We start from the raw sequence: 18,475 nt of genomic DNA, 5'->3' as shown, positions 1-18,475 counted from the left end.
TCTTTTTGTTTGTAATTTAATTTTTTTGTGCATTTTCTAAGATTTTAAATTCAGTTGTACATTTTTTTAATACCGTTAATGGATTTTTTTTCTTTTTATTTGTCTAAGTTAATTTAAAATAATAATAAGATTTATATAAGATTTCAATAAAAAAAAGTAATGATTAAAGAATGATTGGGTGTGATTAAAACCGGTGAAATCAATACGGGTGCAGTTAAATATTTTAAAACAAAGTGATTAAGTGATTTGCCAGCCGTTTTATGACCCGGGAGTTAAAAAAACAAACCATTACACTTAGTCTGATGAGTTTTCTAGTTTAACGTTAGGGGTGTTAAAACCGGTGCCGAACAACTAGCTCTAGAATGGAACATTATACAAGGTAAAGTAGCCTTTACGAATAAATTAACATCTAACACGTTTTTCTCTACCTGTAAACATGGACATGGACATGGACGACACTTTATAGTCAAGGAGGGTGTTTCGACTATACGCCCTACAAAACTCCTTTAAATTTTCTGGACCTTATCGATCAAGGAATCAACGAGTGCCCACAAAGAGCGCGCCTCTTGGCTGAATTTAGTAAGTTGAACCTTGGTCATAGACTCGATTACACTTCTCAAAGGTCAAAAACAACACCCCAGTTGTACATACGAGTTAATTATTTAATATCCACTTTTTCAACTTTAAGAATCCAAACCTAATCGAATTGTAGTTGTATACTACATGTGAAGTACGTTGCTACGTGTTTCGTTGGCTAAGTAGCGAAAACGAACATATCAATATCTTCTCCTACAAGTGGATCGAAATCGAGTGTAGTTTTTCCGGTTTCTAAAGATCAATATGTACTTATGTTTTTCTTTAAGAGTTTTTTTTCTCAACATTTAAGCATTTATCATCTTAGAAGACATGCGAAGCTAACTTAAAATATATGAAGTCCAAGAATTACAACGGACAAATGCGTATAAACCATACTTAATTTTGATTTAGAGGAAACAGCTTATACATGCAAAAAACAATGTCAAGAGTATATTTTTTAAGTTAACATAGATTCTATGTACATGTGAATAAAACAAAAGAGTGCACAACACAACATATTTAAAATAGAGCAATACGGTCCAAATTAGAAAAACCAAAGTTGCTTAGATTGATTAGAAACTAATCATCATTCTAAACAACACATAGAGTACGTTACTAGCTCACATTAATTTATATTTCAAAATCAGGCCATCTTGTCTTTCACGTACTTCCGTTTTGTTTACAAAAAGGGCCAACCCCTATTTCTATATAAAGCCAAGCCCAGGGTATACTAGAGTTCAATCCAACTCGTTTCTTTAAGCTCTCTCTTATAACTACTAGCTGCACTATGTCATCCAGAAACCGCACTTCCTTGGCTTGTTTGCTTTTGCTCCTCTTCTCGGCTTCTTTGCTTTCACATGTTGCGTCGCGCTTGCTCTCTGAAAACTCCAGCTATGAAAGCCACGAGCAATGGATGGCTTGCTATGGACGCACATACAAGGATGCTGCTGAGAAGGAACGTCGTTCAAAGATTTTCCATGACAACGTCCAGTACATACAGTCATTCAACAATGCGATGAACAAAGGTTACAAACTAGCAGTCAACGAGTTTGCGGACCTTACCAATGAAGAGTTCAGAACAGCTAGGAACAGATTCAAGGCACATGAATGCTCCCCTTCAACCTCTGCTTTCAGGTATGAAAATGTTACAGCGGTTCCATCATCGATGGATTGGAGAAAGAAAGGTGCAGTGACGCCTGTTAAAGACCAAGGCCAATGTGGTAAGCTGAAATTATTTTGGGAATTTTTACAAACCTGATGACATGGTCCAAGTACTAGGATCATGAGGTTGTTATTAACAGAACCACATCTCATGCTTCTGACATCGATATTCATGATGATACGTAGGGTGTTGCTGGGCGTTTTCGGCTGTGGCAGCTATGGAAGGAATAACCCAACTGAAAACAGGTAAACTGGTGTCTCTATCTGAACAAGAGCTCGTGGACTGTGACACTAGCGGTGTAGACCAGGGATGTGAGGGTGGTCTTATGGACAATGCCTTTGATTTTATCGTAAACAATAAAGGCCTCACTACGGAGACCAACTACCCGTACAAAGGTGTTGATGGCACCTGCAACAGCAACGAGGCATCTAACCATGCCGCATCAATTACTGGTCACGAAGATGTTCCTGCCAACAGCGAAAGTGCGCTGTTAAAAGCTGTGGCCAGTCAGCCGGTCTCAGTTGCTATTGATGCTAGTGGGTCGGACTTCCAGTTCTACTCCAGTGGTGTGTTTACAGGAGACTGTGGCACGGAACTGGACCATGGTGTTACTGCGGTTGGTTATGGGACTAGCGATGACGGGACTAAGTATTGGTTGGTGAAGAACTCATGGGGAACAAGTTGGGGTCAAGAGGGGTACATCATGATGCAAAGAGATGTTGAGGCTAAAGAAGGTCTTTGCGGCATTGCCATGCAGGCTTCCTACCCCACTGCTTAATTTGAGAAAGAGCAGAAGTAATACTTATGTAATGTATAATGTATGTATATTATGTACTCTTAATTATACAAGGAATTGAAAAGGAAACTACACGTTATAAATTCCAACTTTTATAAGCAAGGAAATCCCATCCTCGAAGTTTAAGTTAAGCATAACAAACGAGTACGTCAGGTTTAATATTCACAACTAACCATGAATAAGAAGGACAAGGTAAAAGAGGTAATTAATTAATTCTTTTCTCCTCTCCTTTTAAATGTTTCATTTGTAACCTTATTGTTATTTACTTGTTTTCAATTCTCATTGAAGAATATACACCTACACCAAATCACGTTCTCGTTATTTTAAGTTGAATGAAAGTAACGAGCCAACTAATTAGGACAAAGGAAGTTCAGAGTGAAAAGAAATAAAGGACGTAAAAGGTTTGTGAACCAGATTTTACAATACTTTGCCTGAAGATATCGAATTAAACTTTTAGATTTCTGTTGTTAAAGATAAAAGATAAATTTAATTATACACTGATTTTGTAAAAACAATTAGAAAGTAATTAAAAGATAAAGAACGTAAAAGGGAGAACATAGAAAGAAAAATAGTTGTAAAGAAACAAAAATACATTTATATTGTGTTTTACTCCAAATTAACAGTTAATATTTTTTTCTCTAGTGGTAAGCATGACACGTACAAACACGTAATGGTTGAATCGGCTGTGGAAACCCATTTTGGGAAGGTTTCTTATCTTTGTGTTTAGTTGCAGCATACTCACCAAGAGTTATAGGAATTTGTTCCATATGATACTTCTCATCTTCGAACTCCGGTTAGGGAACTCATCAATCAACTTTTAACTTTTACTATATCAGCAATTTTTTGTATCTAAGACTTACTGTAACCGAGTAACGCCCTTTCAACGTCATCGGGGAAAGTGCGTCAAACACCACCCCACGAGGCGTTATCCGGTTGTGAGAGGGGGTGTGGTCTAACCTGCGTGAAGAGGAAGGTTGATGAAATGCGCCCCGCTCCAACATTAATATTTCTATTTTAGATGAACAAAATATTTTTCACCGTTTTAGACTATATATACAAATTTAGCTGCAAACTTTTTTTCCACGTCTCTTGTAAACTCTCGATCTAATTCTCGACATAATTCATAAAACATTTCATTAAAAATCTTGAGTTATTGGTTTCGAGTTGACTTGAACAACCCTTACCATAAAAATCCACCGTAACTGGACACCACGAAAAACACCCAAAGTCAAAATCCGCCCAACCTATTCACTCCACAACTAGTAGCGATGTGGTATTATCACCCTAGTATTGAATCCGAACCACCTCTCCGTATGTTTATTCAAAGTCAAAAGACTCAACCTTACACCCAATACACACATACCGTACTTGAACAAATATTAACACATAAATATCATATAAGGGCAAGTCAAGAAAGCATGCCACATCACTCACACATCACCAATACAAATATAAACACGTCAAGATCATAAAAAGGTGGCGGTTCATCTTCAACCAATTACGAAATCAAAGGGCAAATCGAGAGTCTCGGTTGGAAAATAAAAGATTATTAGACCTTAGGGAACGAAAACCAATGCCTGTAGACTCACGGTTCAGGGGTTTAACACGGATCGTATATCGAATTTGGAAAAACATATAACTGAAAAAAAAATAAGATTTGCCGGCGCATCCTACGCGAAATGGAAGAGGTCAACGACTTAGATGAGTAGTGGTTTTTTTAAAGCCCTTTCATATGTTCAATTATTTTATTTTATCTTTTTTTTTTCTTTTTGTTTGTAATTTAATTTTTTTGTGCATTTTCTAAGATTTTAAATTCAGTTGTACATTTTTTTTAATACCGTTAATGGATTTTTTTTCATTTTATTTGTCTAAGTTAATTTAAAATAATAATAAGATTTATATAAGATTTCAATAAAAAAAAGTAATGATTAAAGAATGATTGGGTGTGATTAAAACCGGTGAAATCAATACGGGTGCAGTTAAATATTTTAAAACAAAGTGATTAAGTGATTTGCCAGCCGTTTTATGACCCGGGAGTTAAAAAAACAAACCATTACACTTAGTCTGATGAGTTTTCTAGTTTAACGTTAGGGGTGTTAAAACCGGTGCCGAACAACTAGCTCTAGAATGGAACATTATACAAGGTAAAGTAGCCTTTACGAATAAATTAACATCTAACACGTTTTTCTCTACCTGTAAACATGGACATGGACGACACTTTATAGTCAAGGAGGGTGTTTCGACTATACGCCCTACAAAACTCCTTTAAATTTTCTGGACCTTATCGATCAAGGAATCAACGAGTGCCCACAAAGAGCGCGCCTCTTGGCTGAATTTAGTAAGTTGAACCTTGGTCATAGACTCGATTACACTTCTCAAAGGTCAAAAACAACACCCCAGTTGTACATACGAGTTAATTATTTAATATCCACTTTTTCAACTTTAAGAATCCAAACCTAATCGAATTGTAGTTGTATACTACGTGTGAAGTACGTTGCTACGTGTTTCGTTGGCTAAGTAGCGAAAACGAACATATCAATATCTTCTCCTACAAGTGGATCGAAATCGAGTGTAGTTTTTCCGGTTTCTAAAGATCAATATGTACTTATGTTTTTCTTTAAGAGTTTTTTTTCTCAACATTTAAGCATTTATCATCTTAGAAGACATGCGAAGCTAACTTAAAATATATGAAGTCCAAGAATTACAACGGACAAATGCGTATAAACCATACTTAATTTTGATTTAGAGGAAACAGCTTATACATGCAAAAAACAATGTCAAGAGTATATTTTTTAAGTTAACATAGATTCTATGTACATGTGAATAAAACAAAAGAGTGCACAACACAACATATTTAAAATAGAGCAATACGGTCCAAATTAGAAAAAACCAAAGTTGCTTAGATTGATTAGAAACTAATCATCATTCTAAACAACACATAGAGTACGTTACTAGCTCACATTAATTTATATTTCAAAATCAGGCCATCTTGTCTTTCACGTACTTCCGTTTTGTTTACAAAAAGGGCCAACCCCTATTTCTATATAAAGCCAAGCCCAGGGTATACTAGAGTTCAATCCAACTCGTTTCTTTAAGCTCTCTCTTATAACTACTAGCTGCACTATGTCATCCAGAAACCGCACTTCCTTGGCTTGTTTGCTTTTGCTCCTCTTCTCGGCTTCTTTGCTTTCACATGTTGCGTCGCGCTTGCTCTCTGAAAACTCCAGCTATGAAAGCCACGAGCAATGGATGGCTCGCTATGGACGCACATACAAGGATGCTGCTGAGAAGGAACGTCGTTCAAAGATTTTCCATGACAACGTCCAGTACATACAGTCATTCAACAATGCGATGAACAAAGGTTACAAACTAGCAGTCAACGAGTTTGCGGACCTTACCAATGAAGAGTTCAGAACAGCTAGGAACAGATTCAAGGCACATGAATGCTCCCCTTCAACCTCTGCTTTCAGGTATGAAAATGTTACAGCGGTTCCATCATCGATGGATTGGAGAAAGAAAGGTGCAGTGACGCCTGTTAAAGACCAAGGCCAATGTGGTAAGCTGAAATTATTTTGGGAATTTTTACAAACCTGATGACATGGTCCAAGTACTAGGATCATGAGGTTGTTATTAACAGAACCACATCTCATGCTTCTGACATCGATATTCATGATGATACGTTGGGTGTTGCTGGGCGTTTTCGGCTGTGGCAGCTATGGAAGGAATAACCCAACTGAAAACAGGTAAACTGGTGTCTCTATCTGAACAAGAGCTCGTGGACTGTGACACTAGCGGTGTAGACCAGGGATGTGAGGGTGGTCTTATGGACAATGCCTTTGATTTTATCGTAAACAATAAAGGCCTCACTACGGAGACCAACTACCCGTACAAAGGTGTTGATGGCACCTGCAACAGCAACGAGGCATCTAACCATGCCGCATCAATTACTGGTCACGAAGATGTTCCTGCCAACAGCGAAAGTGCGCTGTTAAAAGCTGTGGCCAGTCAGCCCGTCTCAGTTGCTATTGATGCTAGTGGGTCGGACTTCCAGTTCTACTCCAGTGGTGTGTTTACAGGAGACTGTGGCACGGAACTGGACCATGGTGTTACTGCGGTTGGTTATGGGACTAGCGATGACGGGACTAAGTATTGGTTGGTGAAGAACTCATGGGGAACAAGTTGGGGTCAAGAGGGGTACATCATGATGCAAAGAGATGTTGAGGCTAAAGAAGGTCTTTGCGGCATTGCCATGCAGGCTTCCTACCCCACTGCTTAATTTGAGAAAGAGCAGAAGTAATGTAGGTCCCTTTTCGCGGAGGATTACGAACCTAAACCTTGTTATACGAACCTACTAGCGAGTGCGGAATCCAAGCTAGCAAGCAAACCGAGTTAGTAGCAAGTAGAGAAACAAACACACAAGTTCACCGATTAACACAACTTGTATTAATGCAATGAGGGTTCGGTTACAAGCTCAATGTTTACAGAAGTGTTCTATAAACTCTCTAAGTGTGTGTGTGAGTTCTGGGCAGAATGCTCTCTAAGCTTTCTATCTCTCGGGTGTGTAAAATGGCAGAACTCTCTCACACTCAACACATGCATGGGTATATATACCCAGCTCAGCAGGTCTGCTCGAAGGATTTGATAGATGGTCCGAAGGATCATCTATCGATCATTGTTCTCACGAAAGATCAGCATGGACCTCGAAGGATCATCCTTCGAGGTCTAATGGTCGAACCATATCTTTCGAGCATCTCGAAGGATCAGTTGTATCCTTCGAGGCTATCCTTCGATCCAGACAAACATCTTTCTAATTTGTTGACTAAGTCAAACCGGAGGATGGTTGACTTTGTCAACTTACAGGACTGACATGGACATCGTTTACATACAGACCGAATACAGACAAAGTACAGACACAAGTGCACCAACAAACTCCCCCTTGGCTGTAGCTTTGTCTTTGATCTCTAAGCTTTGTCTTGTTCTTCTAAAAGTGTAGACTCGTCTTGAACTTCAACGGTCTTTGGTCTTCAAGTCTTCAAGACTCTGATGTCCTATCATGTCTTCAATGTCGGAGGATCTTCAAAGTCTTCACGTCTTGAAAGCAGAGAGTGTATCAACAAACTACCCGTATCATGTAGGAAGTGTGTTGACAAACTCCCCCTTAACATAAGCTCCCCCTCGAGTTATGCTCGTGAAAAGACTTTATCTTTATGAAGTGAGATCCTTGTGGTGTTGAAGATGGCCAGCGGCAACTCGATCATCTTCATCTTTTGAGCGCCTTCTCGTCGTGTCTTCATTCCAATGCTTGTCATCGACCATGTTCTCCTAGCCTTTAGAATCTGCACATGCAAGAAATCTAAACGCATAATGAGAACAACTGCTTGGAATATAGTATAAACAAATGACACACGCATGACCATGTCATAATCAAACACCGTCCGACAGTTTGAAAGTTTAAATTTGTCAATTTTAGTTTTTAACTTTCAAACATGCAAATTTTTGACCGTTTATGAAGATTTAGTCAGTTCGGTTTTCAGTCAGGTTTCAGGTAACGAAGACTTGAGCTCCAACATCGTACGATCGAAAATAAAGCAGAAATAAAATCTTTTTGGCTTTTATAAAGTTTATATTAAAACAAGCCTAAAATCTTTTTGGTATTTTTGAAATTAAAAGACAACAATTTAGAATCCTTTGAGTGTTATCAAACGACATCACCGCTAATGTCGTGCTGATATGCACCAAACGACGAAACTGTTTAAAAGAAACACACTAATAGTTAAGCAGTAAATAAATATATACAAACATTCTTTTTGCGAGTTTCGAGGGTAAAAGAATCATATCAGTGTACGGTCATGCCAAAACACTCTTGTTGTTCAGTTAGTTAACATTAAGATAAGCATCCTATAACAATTATCGGTATTGTTGTCCACTTAAGCTCAACTTATCAGATGTAATCATGTTTAGAGGATACGTTAATGTATGATTTATACTTACCGACCGGTGTTCATCCACATCACGACACATTCCCGTATCAAGGTATGCACGAGAGTTCATCTTACCGGTGAGTATACCGATTATCATCTGTTTGACCGTATAAATTGTGAGATACTCACTTATTTTGATTTGAAAACAAGCCCTATGTGATATAATCACTTATTGATGAGGAACTTGATTTTCGTATGCATGAGGGCACAGGTGCAAGTCCGTGAACAGGTCAGTACTTCCGTACGGCAGAGAGACGAACTTGACACCCGGATAAATGTGATATTTTATCACTTATTTGTATGGACATGTGATTGTTTATCACTTATTGAGGTCGAATGCAGTATGCAATATGTACACGTATGTATAGTATCATGGAAGATCTAGACTTGCGTCCCCGTTATTTTTCGGTAAAAGATACAACCATGATACCCAGATGATAAGCAGCATAAAGACCGAATATCTCAGAACCTCGACAATCTTTCAAACGAAATTTCGGTACTAAGACCATATGCCAATGAATGGTTCCCACCTGGTCTTCAGTCGATTAAGATTTATATCACCCTGCACACTTTAAAATGATTGTGAGCCTACCGATACATCTTATATAGAGCTGCTTATCGTTTTGCATTTAAGGTTTAAAGAGGTTTGGATAGACCACTGATGTACTATCATTTTCTCTTTTGCTCGCCAGGAAACTCATTTTTGTTTTTCTATTGTTTTTGTGTTTTTGAAATTTTTCGATGTTTTTGGATTTTCAGATTTTTGGATTTACTCCCCCTAAAATCAACAAACTAAGATAAATTTAAAAACACACAAAGATATTTACAAAAATGATTTTCCGATGTTGGTTTTACTCTTGCTTGACCTTAATGCCGTTTACCAATAATAAAAAGTCAAATCTTGATTTGTCAAAAGCTTTGGTAAATAAGTCGGCACGTTGGTCATCGGTGTGGACCTTAACAACATCGATTAGCCTTTTCTCAAAGCAATCACGTATGAAGTGATATTTGATTTCGATGTGTTTGGTCTTTGAATGCTGCACAGGATTTCTAGTGATATCTAAAGCAGCAGAATTATCAACGTAAATAGGAGTAGTTAGGAATTCAAAACCGTAGTCCCGCATCTGTTGTTGGATCCAAAGAACTTGGGAGCAACAACTTGAGGCAGCAATGTATTCAGCTTCGCATGTTGATGTAGCTACACACGTCTGCTTCTTGCACTGCCATGTAACTAGGCGATTTCCTAAAAACTGACATCCAGCCGTTGTGGATTTGCCGTCGATTTTGCATCCGCCAAAATCAGAATCACTGAAAGCTACCAATTCAAAGTTATTATCCCTAGGGTACCACAGACCGGTGTCAGGGTACGCCTTCAAATAACGAAAAATCCTTTTAACAGCAGCAAGATGTGAGGCCTTCGGGTTAACTTGATATCTGGCAAGCAGGCACGTCGGGTACATTATGTCTGGCCTTGATGCTGTGAGGTACATGAGAGATCCGATCATGGCGCGATAGATTGAAGGGCTAACAGCTTCTCCCTTCAAGTCTGGAGTAATTCCGTGATTAGTTGGCAATGGGGTACCAATGGGCGTTGCATCAGACATCTGGAACCGGCTCAAGATGTCACCAACATATTTAGTCTGATGAATGAATATCCCAGACTCCGTTTGTTGTACTTGTAGGCCCAAGAAGAAAGTCATCTCCCCCATAGCACTCATCTCGAATTTATCCTGCATGATGCGCTCGAATTCCCTACACAAAACATCATTAGTAGAACCAAAAATAATGTCATCAACGTATACCTGTACCAGAAGAAGATCTCCATCTTGTTCCTTGATGAAAAGAGTACAGTCGATAAGACCTCTACGAAAACCGTTCTTCAGCAGATAGTGAGATAAGGTTGCATACCAAGCTCGCGGTGCTTGATGAAGACCATAAAGAGCTTTGTTGAGCAACCAAACCCGATCGGGATGGATAGGATCTTCAAAACCTGGAGGCTGTTCGACGTACACCTCTTCTTCAACCACACCGTGTAAAAATGCACTTTTCACGTCCATCTGATAAACCTTGAATCCTTTGAAGGACGCATAGGCTAGAAAGATTCGAATTGCTTCGAGACGTGCCACTGGTGCATAGACTTCGTTGTAGTCGATCCCTTCAATCTGACGAAAACCTTGAACGACTAAACGAGCTTTGTTTCGGATAACAACTCCGCGGTCATCCTTTTTGCATTTGAAAACCCAACGGGTACCAATCTTCTTGTATCCAGCAGGTTTCTCTACTAGTTTCCAGACACCCAGCTTCTGGAATTGTTGCAGTTCTTCCTGCATTGCTTCAACCCAAGCATTATCTTTCAAGGCTTCTTTCCATGTTCTTGGTTCTTCTTGTGAGACATAACACGCGAAGGACCAGTCATTTTGTTGCCCGGATTCTCGAATAGCTGCATACAGGCCTGCATTGTTGTTGTTTCGCAACATGTTTCTTGTTTGTACGCCACTTTGCACATTTCCAATGATGTTTTGTTGAGGATGGGTATTATGAATCCTTGTTTCTGGATTATCTGGAACTGGAACATTTATACCCAGGTTGTTAAGATTAAGATCAACAACCAATTCAAGACCCGGAATTGACGAAGAGGATGATGCAGTAGTCTCAGCTGTTCTATGTGTATCCACTGGAGGAGTACCCTCTGAAGTACCATGAACTGCTGTTGTAGGAGCTTCTTGATCTGCATCTAGAAATTCATCATCCTCTGAAGATTCGTTCAATTCGTTTGCATCATGAAAATCCTCATTGTTGAGAGTATTGTTGTTCACCGAAGAAGATGGTTCTTGATTAACAAGAATTGGACGAACCACCGGTGAAACTGTTGCATTGTCACTCTCGAAAAACATCCTAGCCGCAGCATTTTCTTCAACGGCTTCAACATTGATCGAATTGAAGAAGTCATCGTACTCAAACATCCAAGGTTGACCCGGATTTTTGACTGGCAAGGTGTGCCTTTGTACTCTGACCTCAGACCATTCCTCGACCCTTTTAGTCTCTAGATTCCAGACTCGTAAGTTAGGGGTGGCATACCCAAGAAAGTATCCATCAATTGCTCTTGCCCCAAACTTTCCATTAGGATCGATGATTGTGCATGGAGCTCCAAACGGTTCTAGATAAGACAAATCTGGTTTCCGTTTTTGAAGAAGCTCAAAGCAGGTCTTGTTGTGCCTTTTGACTGTAAGGACTCTGTTCAATGTGTAACATGCAGAGGCCACAGCTTCAGTCCAGAATGGAATGGGCAACTGTGACTCTACCAACATTGTCCTAGCAGTCTCGATCAATGTGCGGTTCTTACGTTCAGCGACACCATTCTGTTGAGGAGTATAAGCTGCACTAAACTCATGAAGAATACCCTTTGAAGTGCAGAACTCCGCCATGGAATGATTCTTAAATTCAGTACCATTGTCGCTACGTATCCGCCTAACCTTCAACTTATACAAATTCTCAATCTGAATGATCAAGTTTTTGATGATGCCAAAGGTTTCACTCTTGTGTGCCATGAACGCAACCCAAGAAAATCTTGAATAATCATCAGTAACCACGAGGCAGTATTGATCACCTCCAATACTCTTGTGCTTGACAGGACCGAACAAATCCATGTGCAAACGTTCAAGAGGAACTGCCACTGTGTTGATCTTCTTTGTAGGGTGCTTCTTCTTTGTTTGCTTTCCTTTCTGGCACGAAACACAGATGTCTTGAAGATGGAAATTTTTGAGGGGAACACCATTCACCAATTCATTTGAAACCAAATGATTCATTTTGCGTAAGTGAATGTGACCCATTCGTCTGTGCCAAGAGATAGTGTCTTTTTCTGTGGCTTTTGAAACGAAACAAGTTGCTTGTGCAGACGTTGTAATAGCTTGGCTCATGTCAAGGACGTACAGATCATTTATCCTTGGAGCCGACAAGAGAATCCATTCTTTTGGAATTTTGAAGCCGGGTTTCAGCACATAACATCCATTAGCATCAAAGTGTACTGAGAACTGCTTGTCACAGATTTGAGAAACACTAAGAAGATTGTGATCAAGTTGTTGCACAAAATTGATCTTGTCAAAGCTGACAATCCCGTTAGATATCATTCCTTCACCCGTTATATATCCACCTTTATCTCCAGCAAAAGCAACATAACCTCCTCTAATAGATTTAACGTCGTAGAGAAGCTTCATGTCGCCTGTCATGTGCCTGGATGCCCCACTATCAACAATCCAGTGACTACTGATAGTTCCTCCTGAAGCACCCTGCACATGAACTCAATCAATTAGTTGGAGATGGGGACCCAAGCCATTGTGGTCTTGGGTCTTCCATTTTCATCAATGACAATAACTTCTTGTCTTTGATGGTTGGTGAATTGTGATGGTCCCCCTGATTCAGTAACCGTTTTTGGTTTCCAAGTCTGTTTGGTTTCACCAGTGTTTTTCTTTAAAAGTTTAACTTCTTGATGATTTGAAGTTTTAGAATTTTCTGGTTTTACAACAACAGATTGTTTTTGAACCGCATCGGTTTTAATCGCTTTTTCTATCTTTTTGACCTGTTGGCGTTTCTGTTTCTTTTCCCTTTCTTTTACAAGGCGGGGATCTTGTTTTGTGGAAACAGTTGGCTTACGGTCAGTTTTGCCACGGGGATCATCAATCTTGCCTTTTTGTTTATGAAGATATGGGCAGTTTCTAATAATATGCCCAATGGTTCCACACTCAAAACATGATCTTCGTTCTACAAACCCCGAAGAATCATGTGATCGTCTAGCCGATGATGTTGAACTTTGTGAACCCGAGGTACTAGGTTTTGAACTGCTTGGTTCATTTCTTTTCTCGACAATAGCTTTCTTGACAAAATCTAAGTTAGATTGATTTTCAAACTTTTCAATTTTGTCTGTTCCCGTCGATTTCACAAAGTTAACATTCTTCTTCTTCTTTTGGTTCGGCTTCTTGTTAGTTTGAGCCGGTGTTTTACCTTTGGGTTTGGTGTGATTTTGCTGTGTTGGCACTGTTGGCAATTTCTTGTTTCCAAATTGCTTTCGAACTTCAGCCTTTGGGATTGGAGGACACTGTGTGACTATAACTTTAGGTCCTGCCTTTCCCAAGAACTTACTCGTCGAATTCTCAAAGACTTTGCAGATTAAGGATTGATTAACATTCTTAATGGGAAAATCTTTGTCTGAGTAAATTTTATCATCACCAACTAGAGTGTACAGCAAATTCACACTCTCCGACTCCTTCTCAGACGAGGACTCAGTTGCAACAGTCTTAGTGGGTTTGACAGGGGGATCACATAGAATGTGATTCTCAAGAGGTATGTCCTCATTTTTGGCTACCGCATCAGACTTTGCTGGGACAGTATCATCAGATTCATCATCAGACGAATCAGCATCCTCAATCACAACTGGAGGATCTTGATTCTGTTCAGCACTCACAAATGTATCTGCTGACACATCTGAATCTGAGGATACTTCCTTTTGGTATCCGAGTCCTGCAGCAAACTCCTTAACATCTAGAGGCACAGAAGGTTCAAAGAAAACCCTGTCCTCTTCATCAGGCATGGCGTCATAGTTATGTCTCACTGGTGGTGGACACTTCTAGTACCCTATGCATGTGACATCTCTCTTTTCCTTCTGAACGTCAATGATGTGATCTAACACATAGCTAGAACTCAAATAACTGTCTAGCTTGAGTTTGATCGCATCACTTTCGGTTTTCACACAAGCCATCTCTTTTTGCATATTCTCAAGGCGAGATATATACAAATTAATATCAGTTTGTTTTCTTGAAACCATTTTAGTCAGTTCTGTTTTATCCTTCTTTAATGTTTCAATTACTGACTTAAATTCTTTTTCATGGTTTTCATAAAACATGTTGGCTTCTGTGCATTTAGAGAGGTCCACAGTCAACTTCTGATTGTGGATGAATGTCACATCATATTTTTCTTGCAAAGCGTCATGCTTACTTTGCAAGTCACTCAAATTCTCATTCACAGTAGTATGTTTGTCTTGCAAGTCAAACAAACTAGCTTGTAAAGCATCATGTTTGCCTTGCAACTCAGACATACTTTTCTCAAGATCAGCACATCTAGCATGCAACCTAGCACATTCATCACAATTAACAGCAGTGGGTTCATCGACACATACCTGACTTGATGAACCGTCGACATTAGCCATAAAGGCTGAATGGAGAGAAGACGAAGAGTAAGCAGCTTGATCCACCAGAATAGATCTTCTTTGAGTTTCTGCTACAGCTTCCCCCAAGAGTTCATCAATGTCAATATCATCCGAAACATTAGATGTCTCACCCACATGATCATCACCAGAGTTGGATGATTCTTCATCAACACTCCTGCTGTATCCAGAGGAGTCTTCATCTTCAGACGATTCATCACCACTGGCAGAAGATTCTCCACCACTGGTGTGAACTAGCTCCTTCACAATCTGAGCAAAACATGCTGTTCCATCAGGAGCATCACCACCCAACTGGATTGACCAGTCACAACCTTCATCCACCTGAACTGCAAGTGCTCGGTTGGTTTGGTTGTTGACAGGCACCAATGTACGATCATTGTTTCTGTTCTGCTGGTTGCCTTGGTTTCTGAAGGGGTTTTGATTCCCGTGCTGGGCTGGCTTTGTGCACTCCCTTTTGAAGTGACCCCGTTCACCACAGTTGAAGCACTTTACAGCTTGCTTATCGAACCCATACTTGGTGTCTCGCTTACTTTCCAAGCTGGTTCTGCCAGTACTTTCCATCCAATCCTTTGCTCTTCTCACAGCACTCGCAAAGGCCCACTTGATATCCATCAAGTCCATCTCTTCCTTATCAATCTGCCTGTAATCTTCTTGTGTCAGATTAATGTTTCCAATCTGACCTTCTATCAACCCACAGTACGCGCTCACTACAGTGTTAAGCAGCTCCATGTGTTCCTTAGCTACTTCTACACTGATTTTAGAGAAGCTTGACGTGTCGAGCTGTACTGTACTTGACTTTGATTGTTGACCTGCAGCAGATGATGTTCCTCCATAACACGCATATTGAGGTTGTTGATCAGGAGGAGGAGGTGGTTGTATTGGATTTCCATACAGGTCTGTGGTTGGAGGCGGCTTTACAGGAACTTGCACTGGATTGCCATACATATCCGTGCTTGTGACAAACGCCGTCTGAAGTGGAGCATGTGAACCAGTTTTTGCAGATGAAGTAGTGGAGGTGCCATAATACATCTCTGGATTCTGTGGCACTGCAACTCTCTTTGCCTTCAACGTTTCTTCCTGATCCTTGTTCTCCAGAAGCTGCACGAAATCGTTGATATTTGTAGTTCTCAACGTTCCGTTGTACTTCAAGATTTCCAGGAAGTTATTCCATTGAGGAGGCAATGCATCGGCAAACTTCTTTACCACCTCTGTTGGAGTCGTTGTGACTTCAAAGTTGGTCAGCTCAGTAAGTAGATGATAGAAACGGCTTGTCATATCTCCCAAGGACTCCTTATCCATACATGTGAAGCCATCGAATTCTTTCTTCAGTAGATCTCGTCGTAGTTGACGTGTGGCTTCATTACCTACTCCTCTCGTCTTCAATGCATCCCACAGCTTCTTCGTAGTCTTGAAACTGACGAACTGATGATAAATATCCTTGCTCAGTGCTTGAGTGAGAATAGCGTATGCTTTCTTTTCTAAGTCATACGTCTTCTTTTGATCATCAGGAAGATCGGCAAATGTAGCTGTCGAAGAAGCAGCAACCTCGATAGTTTGATCGAATTCCGTAATGAACCGCAACCACAACTCTGTATTTTGACCAAGAATGTATGTATGAAAACGATCAACCCATCCTGGATATTCATGAAGATGCATCAACTTTGGAGGCCTGTTCAAACTTCCGGTTTCACTTTCGCTTAGTAGAAGACTTTGAATACTCGGAGTTTGATTTGAAACAAACGCCCATTGACCAGTTGGAGTGGCATTTGCTTGTGAGGATGTAGAAACTGGAGATTCGGCCCATGATGGAGATTGACTGGTATTCATGTATTTTCCACTGTCTGGAGCCGGACTTCCCCACCAACTCGGATTCATGATAGATGAGCAAAATAAATGCTAAGTAAGAATGATCCGAAAGATACACAGCCGAAGGATCCTGGTCGAAGGATCTGAAATCACAGAAAGTTGTTAACAATAAACAGATCACAATCGAAAGATATAATCTTGTTCGAAGGATCAACAGTACTCGAAGGATTACTGTTGACTCTCGAACAATGATCTCGAAAGACTCAAGAACACGAAGGATTCCCTTTTGAAAGATCCTTATCTTTCGTGTTAAATCCTTATCTTTCGATCAACAGATCTCGAAAGATTCACCAATACGAAGGATCCTAATCTTTCGGACACTAGTCTTTCGAAAAGATTCCTCTGTCGAAGGATATGTTTCAGACTTCGAAGGATGGGTCGAAGGATATAAATCTTTCGAGCCCTCCTTGATCGAAAGATATCGAAGGATGATCTTTCGATGTCGAAAGATATCTTTCGAGAGGCTCTGACACAACTGACTTTGATGTGATAGGTTGGTGAAAAGGTGATGGGTTGGTGTACCAACTTTCGGCAGAATGGATGGTTCTGCAACAACTTTTCACCAAACTTTTTGACTTTCAAAAATTTTACCAAAATAGGCAAACCATATCCTCAAGTCCAGTTCACCGGAATGATAACCGGAATATGGCCGGAAAAATCAAAGTTTCACAAACACGATTTTTATGTTACCCAAACCGACCCCGAACACTCCCGATAGGTTTAGAACACGTTTTTCAGTTTAAACAAGCAAGAAAACCACCAAAAACGGGTGCTAAACCAAGTGTTCAAACACACCAAACACTTGAACAAACCCGGTTTTAAACAAGGTAAAGAGCGAGGCTCTGATACCACTTGTAGGTCCCTTTTCGCGGAGGATTACGAACCTAAACCTTGTTATACGAACCTACTAGCGAGTGCGGAATCCAAGCTAGCAAGCAAACCGAGTTAGTAGCAAGTAGAGAAACAAACACACAAGTTCACCGATTAACACAACTTGTATTAATGCAATGAGGGTTCGGTTACAAGCTCAATGTTTACAGAAGTGTTCTATAAACTCTCTAAGTGTGTGTGTGAGTTCTGGGCAGAATGCTCTCTAAGCTTTCTATCTCTCGGGTGTGTAAAATGGCAGAACTCTCTCACACTCAACACATGCATGGGTATATATACCCAGCTCAGCAGGTCTGCTCGAAGGATTTGATAGATGGTCCGAAGGATCATCTATCGATCATTGTTCTCACGAAAGATCAGCATGGACCTCGAAGGATCATCCTTCGAGGTCTAATGGTCGAACCATATCTTTCGAGCATCTCGAAGGATCAGTTGTATCCTTCGAGGCTATCCTTCGATCCAGACAAACATCTTTCTAATTTGTTGACTAAGTCAAACCGGAGGATGGTTGACTTTGTCAACTTACAGGACTGACATGGACATCGTTTACATACAGACCGAATACAGACAAAGTACAGACACAAGTGCACCAACAAGTAATACTTATGTAATGTACAATGTATGTATATTATGTACTCTTAATTATACAAGGAATTGAAAAGGAAACTACACGTTATAAATTCCAACTTTTATAAGCAAGGAAATCCCATCCTCGAAGTTTAAGTTAAGCATAACAAACGAGTACGTCAGGTTTAATATTCACAACTAACCATGAATAAGAAGGACAAGGTAAAAGAGGTAATTAATTAATTCTTTTCTCCTCTCCTTTTAAATGTTTCATTTGTAACCTTATTGTTATTTACTTGTTTTCAATTCTCATTGAAGAATATACACCTACACCAAATCACGTTCTCGTTATTTTAAGTTGAATGAAAGTAACGAGCCAACTAATTAGGACAAAGGAAGTTCAGAGTGAAAAGAAATAAAGG

General features: G+C 39.8%; 2 protein-coding genes across 2 annotated transcripts; both read left to right on the top strand.

Annotated features, from left to right (window-relative positions):
• Positions 1-1,340: 1,340 nt before the first annotated feature.
• LOC110922261 (senescence-specific cysteine protease SAG39) lies at positions 1,341-2,632 on the top strand. Its single transcript, XM_022166564.2, has 2 exons — positions 1,341-1,796; positions 1,924-2,632. The coding sequence occupies exons 1-2, from the start codon at positions 1,364-1,366 to the stop codon at positions 2,514-2,516; spliced, it is 1,026 nt and encodes a 341-aa protein (XP_022022256.1). The 5' UTR covers positions 1,341-1,363; the 3' UTR covers positions 2,517-2,632.
• A 3,001-nt stretch (positions 2,633-5,633) lies between these two features.
• Positions 5,634-18,185, top strand: LOC110922211 (senescence-specific cysteine protease SAG39). The gene is made up of 3 exons (XM_035986793.1): positions 5,634-6,090; positions 6,218-6,832; positions 18,088-18,185. Exons 1-2 carry the CDS (start codon positions 5,658-5,660, stop codon positions 6,808-6,810), a joined length of 1,026 nt encoding a protein of 341 aa, XP_035842686.1. The 5' UTR covers positions 5,634-5,657; the 3' UTR covers positions 6,811-6,832; positions 18,088-18,185.
• Positions 18,186-18,475: the final 290 nt, after the last annotated feature.

The sequence above is a fragment of the Helianthus annuus genome, chromosome 17 (genome assembly GCF_002127325.2).
Source record: "Helianthus annuus cultivar XRQ/B chromosome 17, HanXRQr2.0-SUNRISE, whole genome shotgun sequence".
Taxonomy (NCBI): domain Eukaryota; kingdom Viridiplantae; phylum Streptophyta; class Magnoliopsida; order Asterales; family Asteraceae; genus Helianthus; species Helianthus annuus.
This window is presented reverse-complemented; position numbering and strand designations above follow the sequence as displayed.

Coding starts and splice junctions, on each gene's coding strand:
- LOC110922261 (XM_022166564.2), top strand. CDS start 1,364: ATGTCATCCAGAAACCGCACTTCCTTGGCTTGTTTGCTTTTGCTCCTC. Junction 1,797..1,923: donor TAAAGACCAAGGCCAATGTG/GTAAGCTGAAAT, acceptor GATGATACGTAG/GGTGTTGCTGGGCGTTTTCG.
- LOC110922211 (XM_035986793.1), top strand. CDS start 5,658: ATGTCATCCAGAAACCGCACTTCCTTGGCTTGTTTGCTTTTGCTCCTC. Junction 6,091..6,217: donor TAAAGACCAAGGCCAATGTG/GTAAGCTGAAAT, acceptor GATGATACGTTG/GGTGTTGCTGGGCGTTTTCG.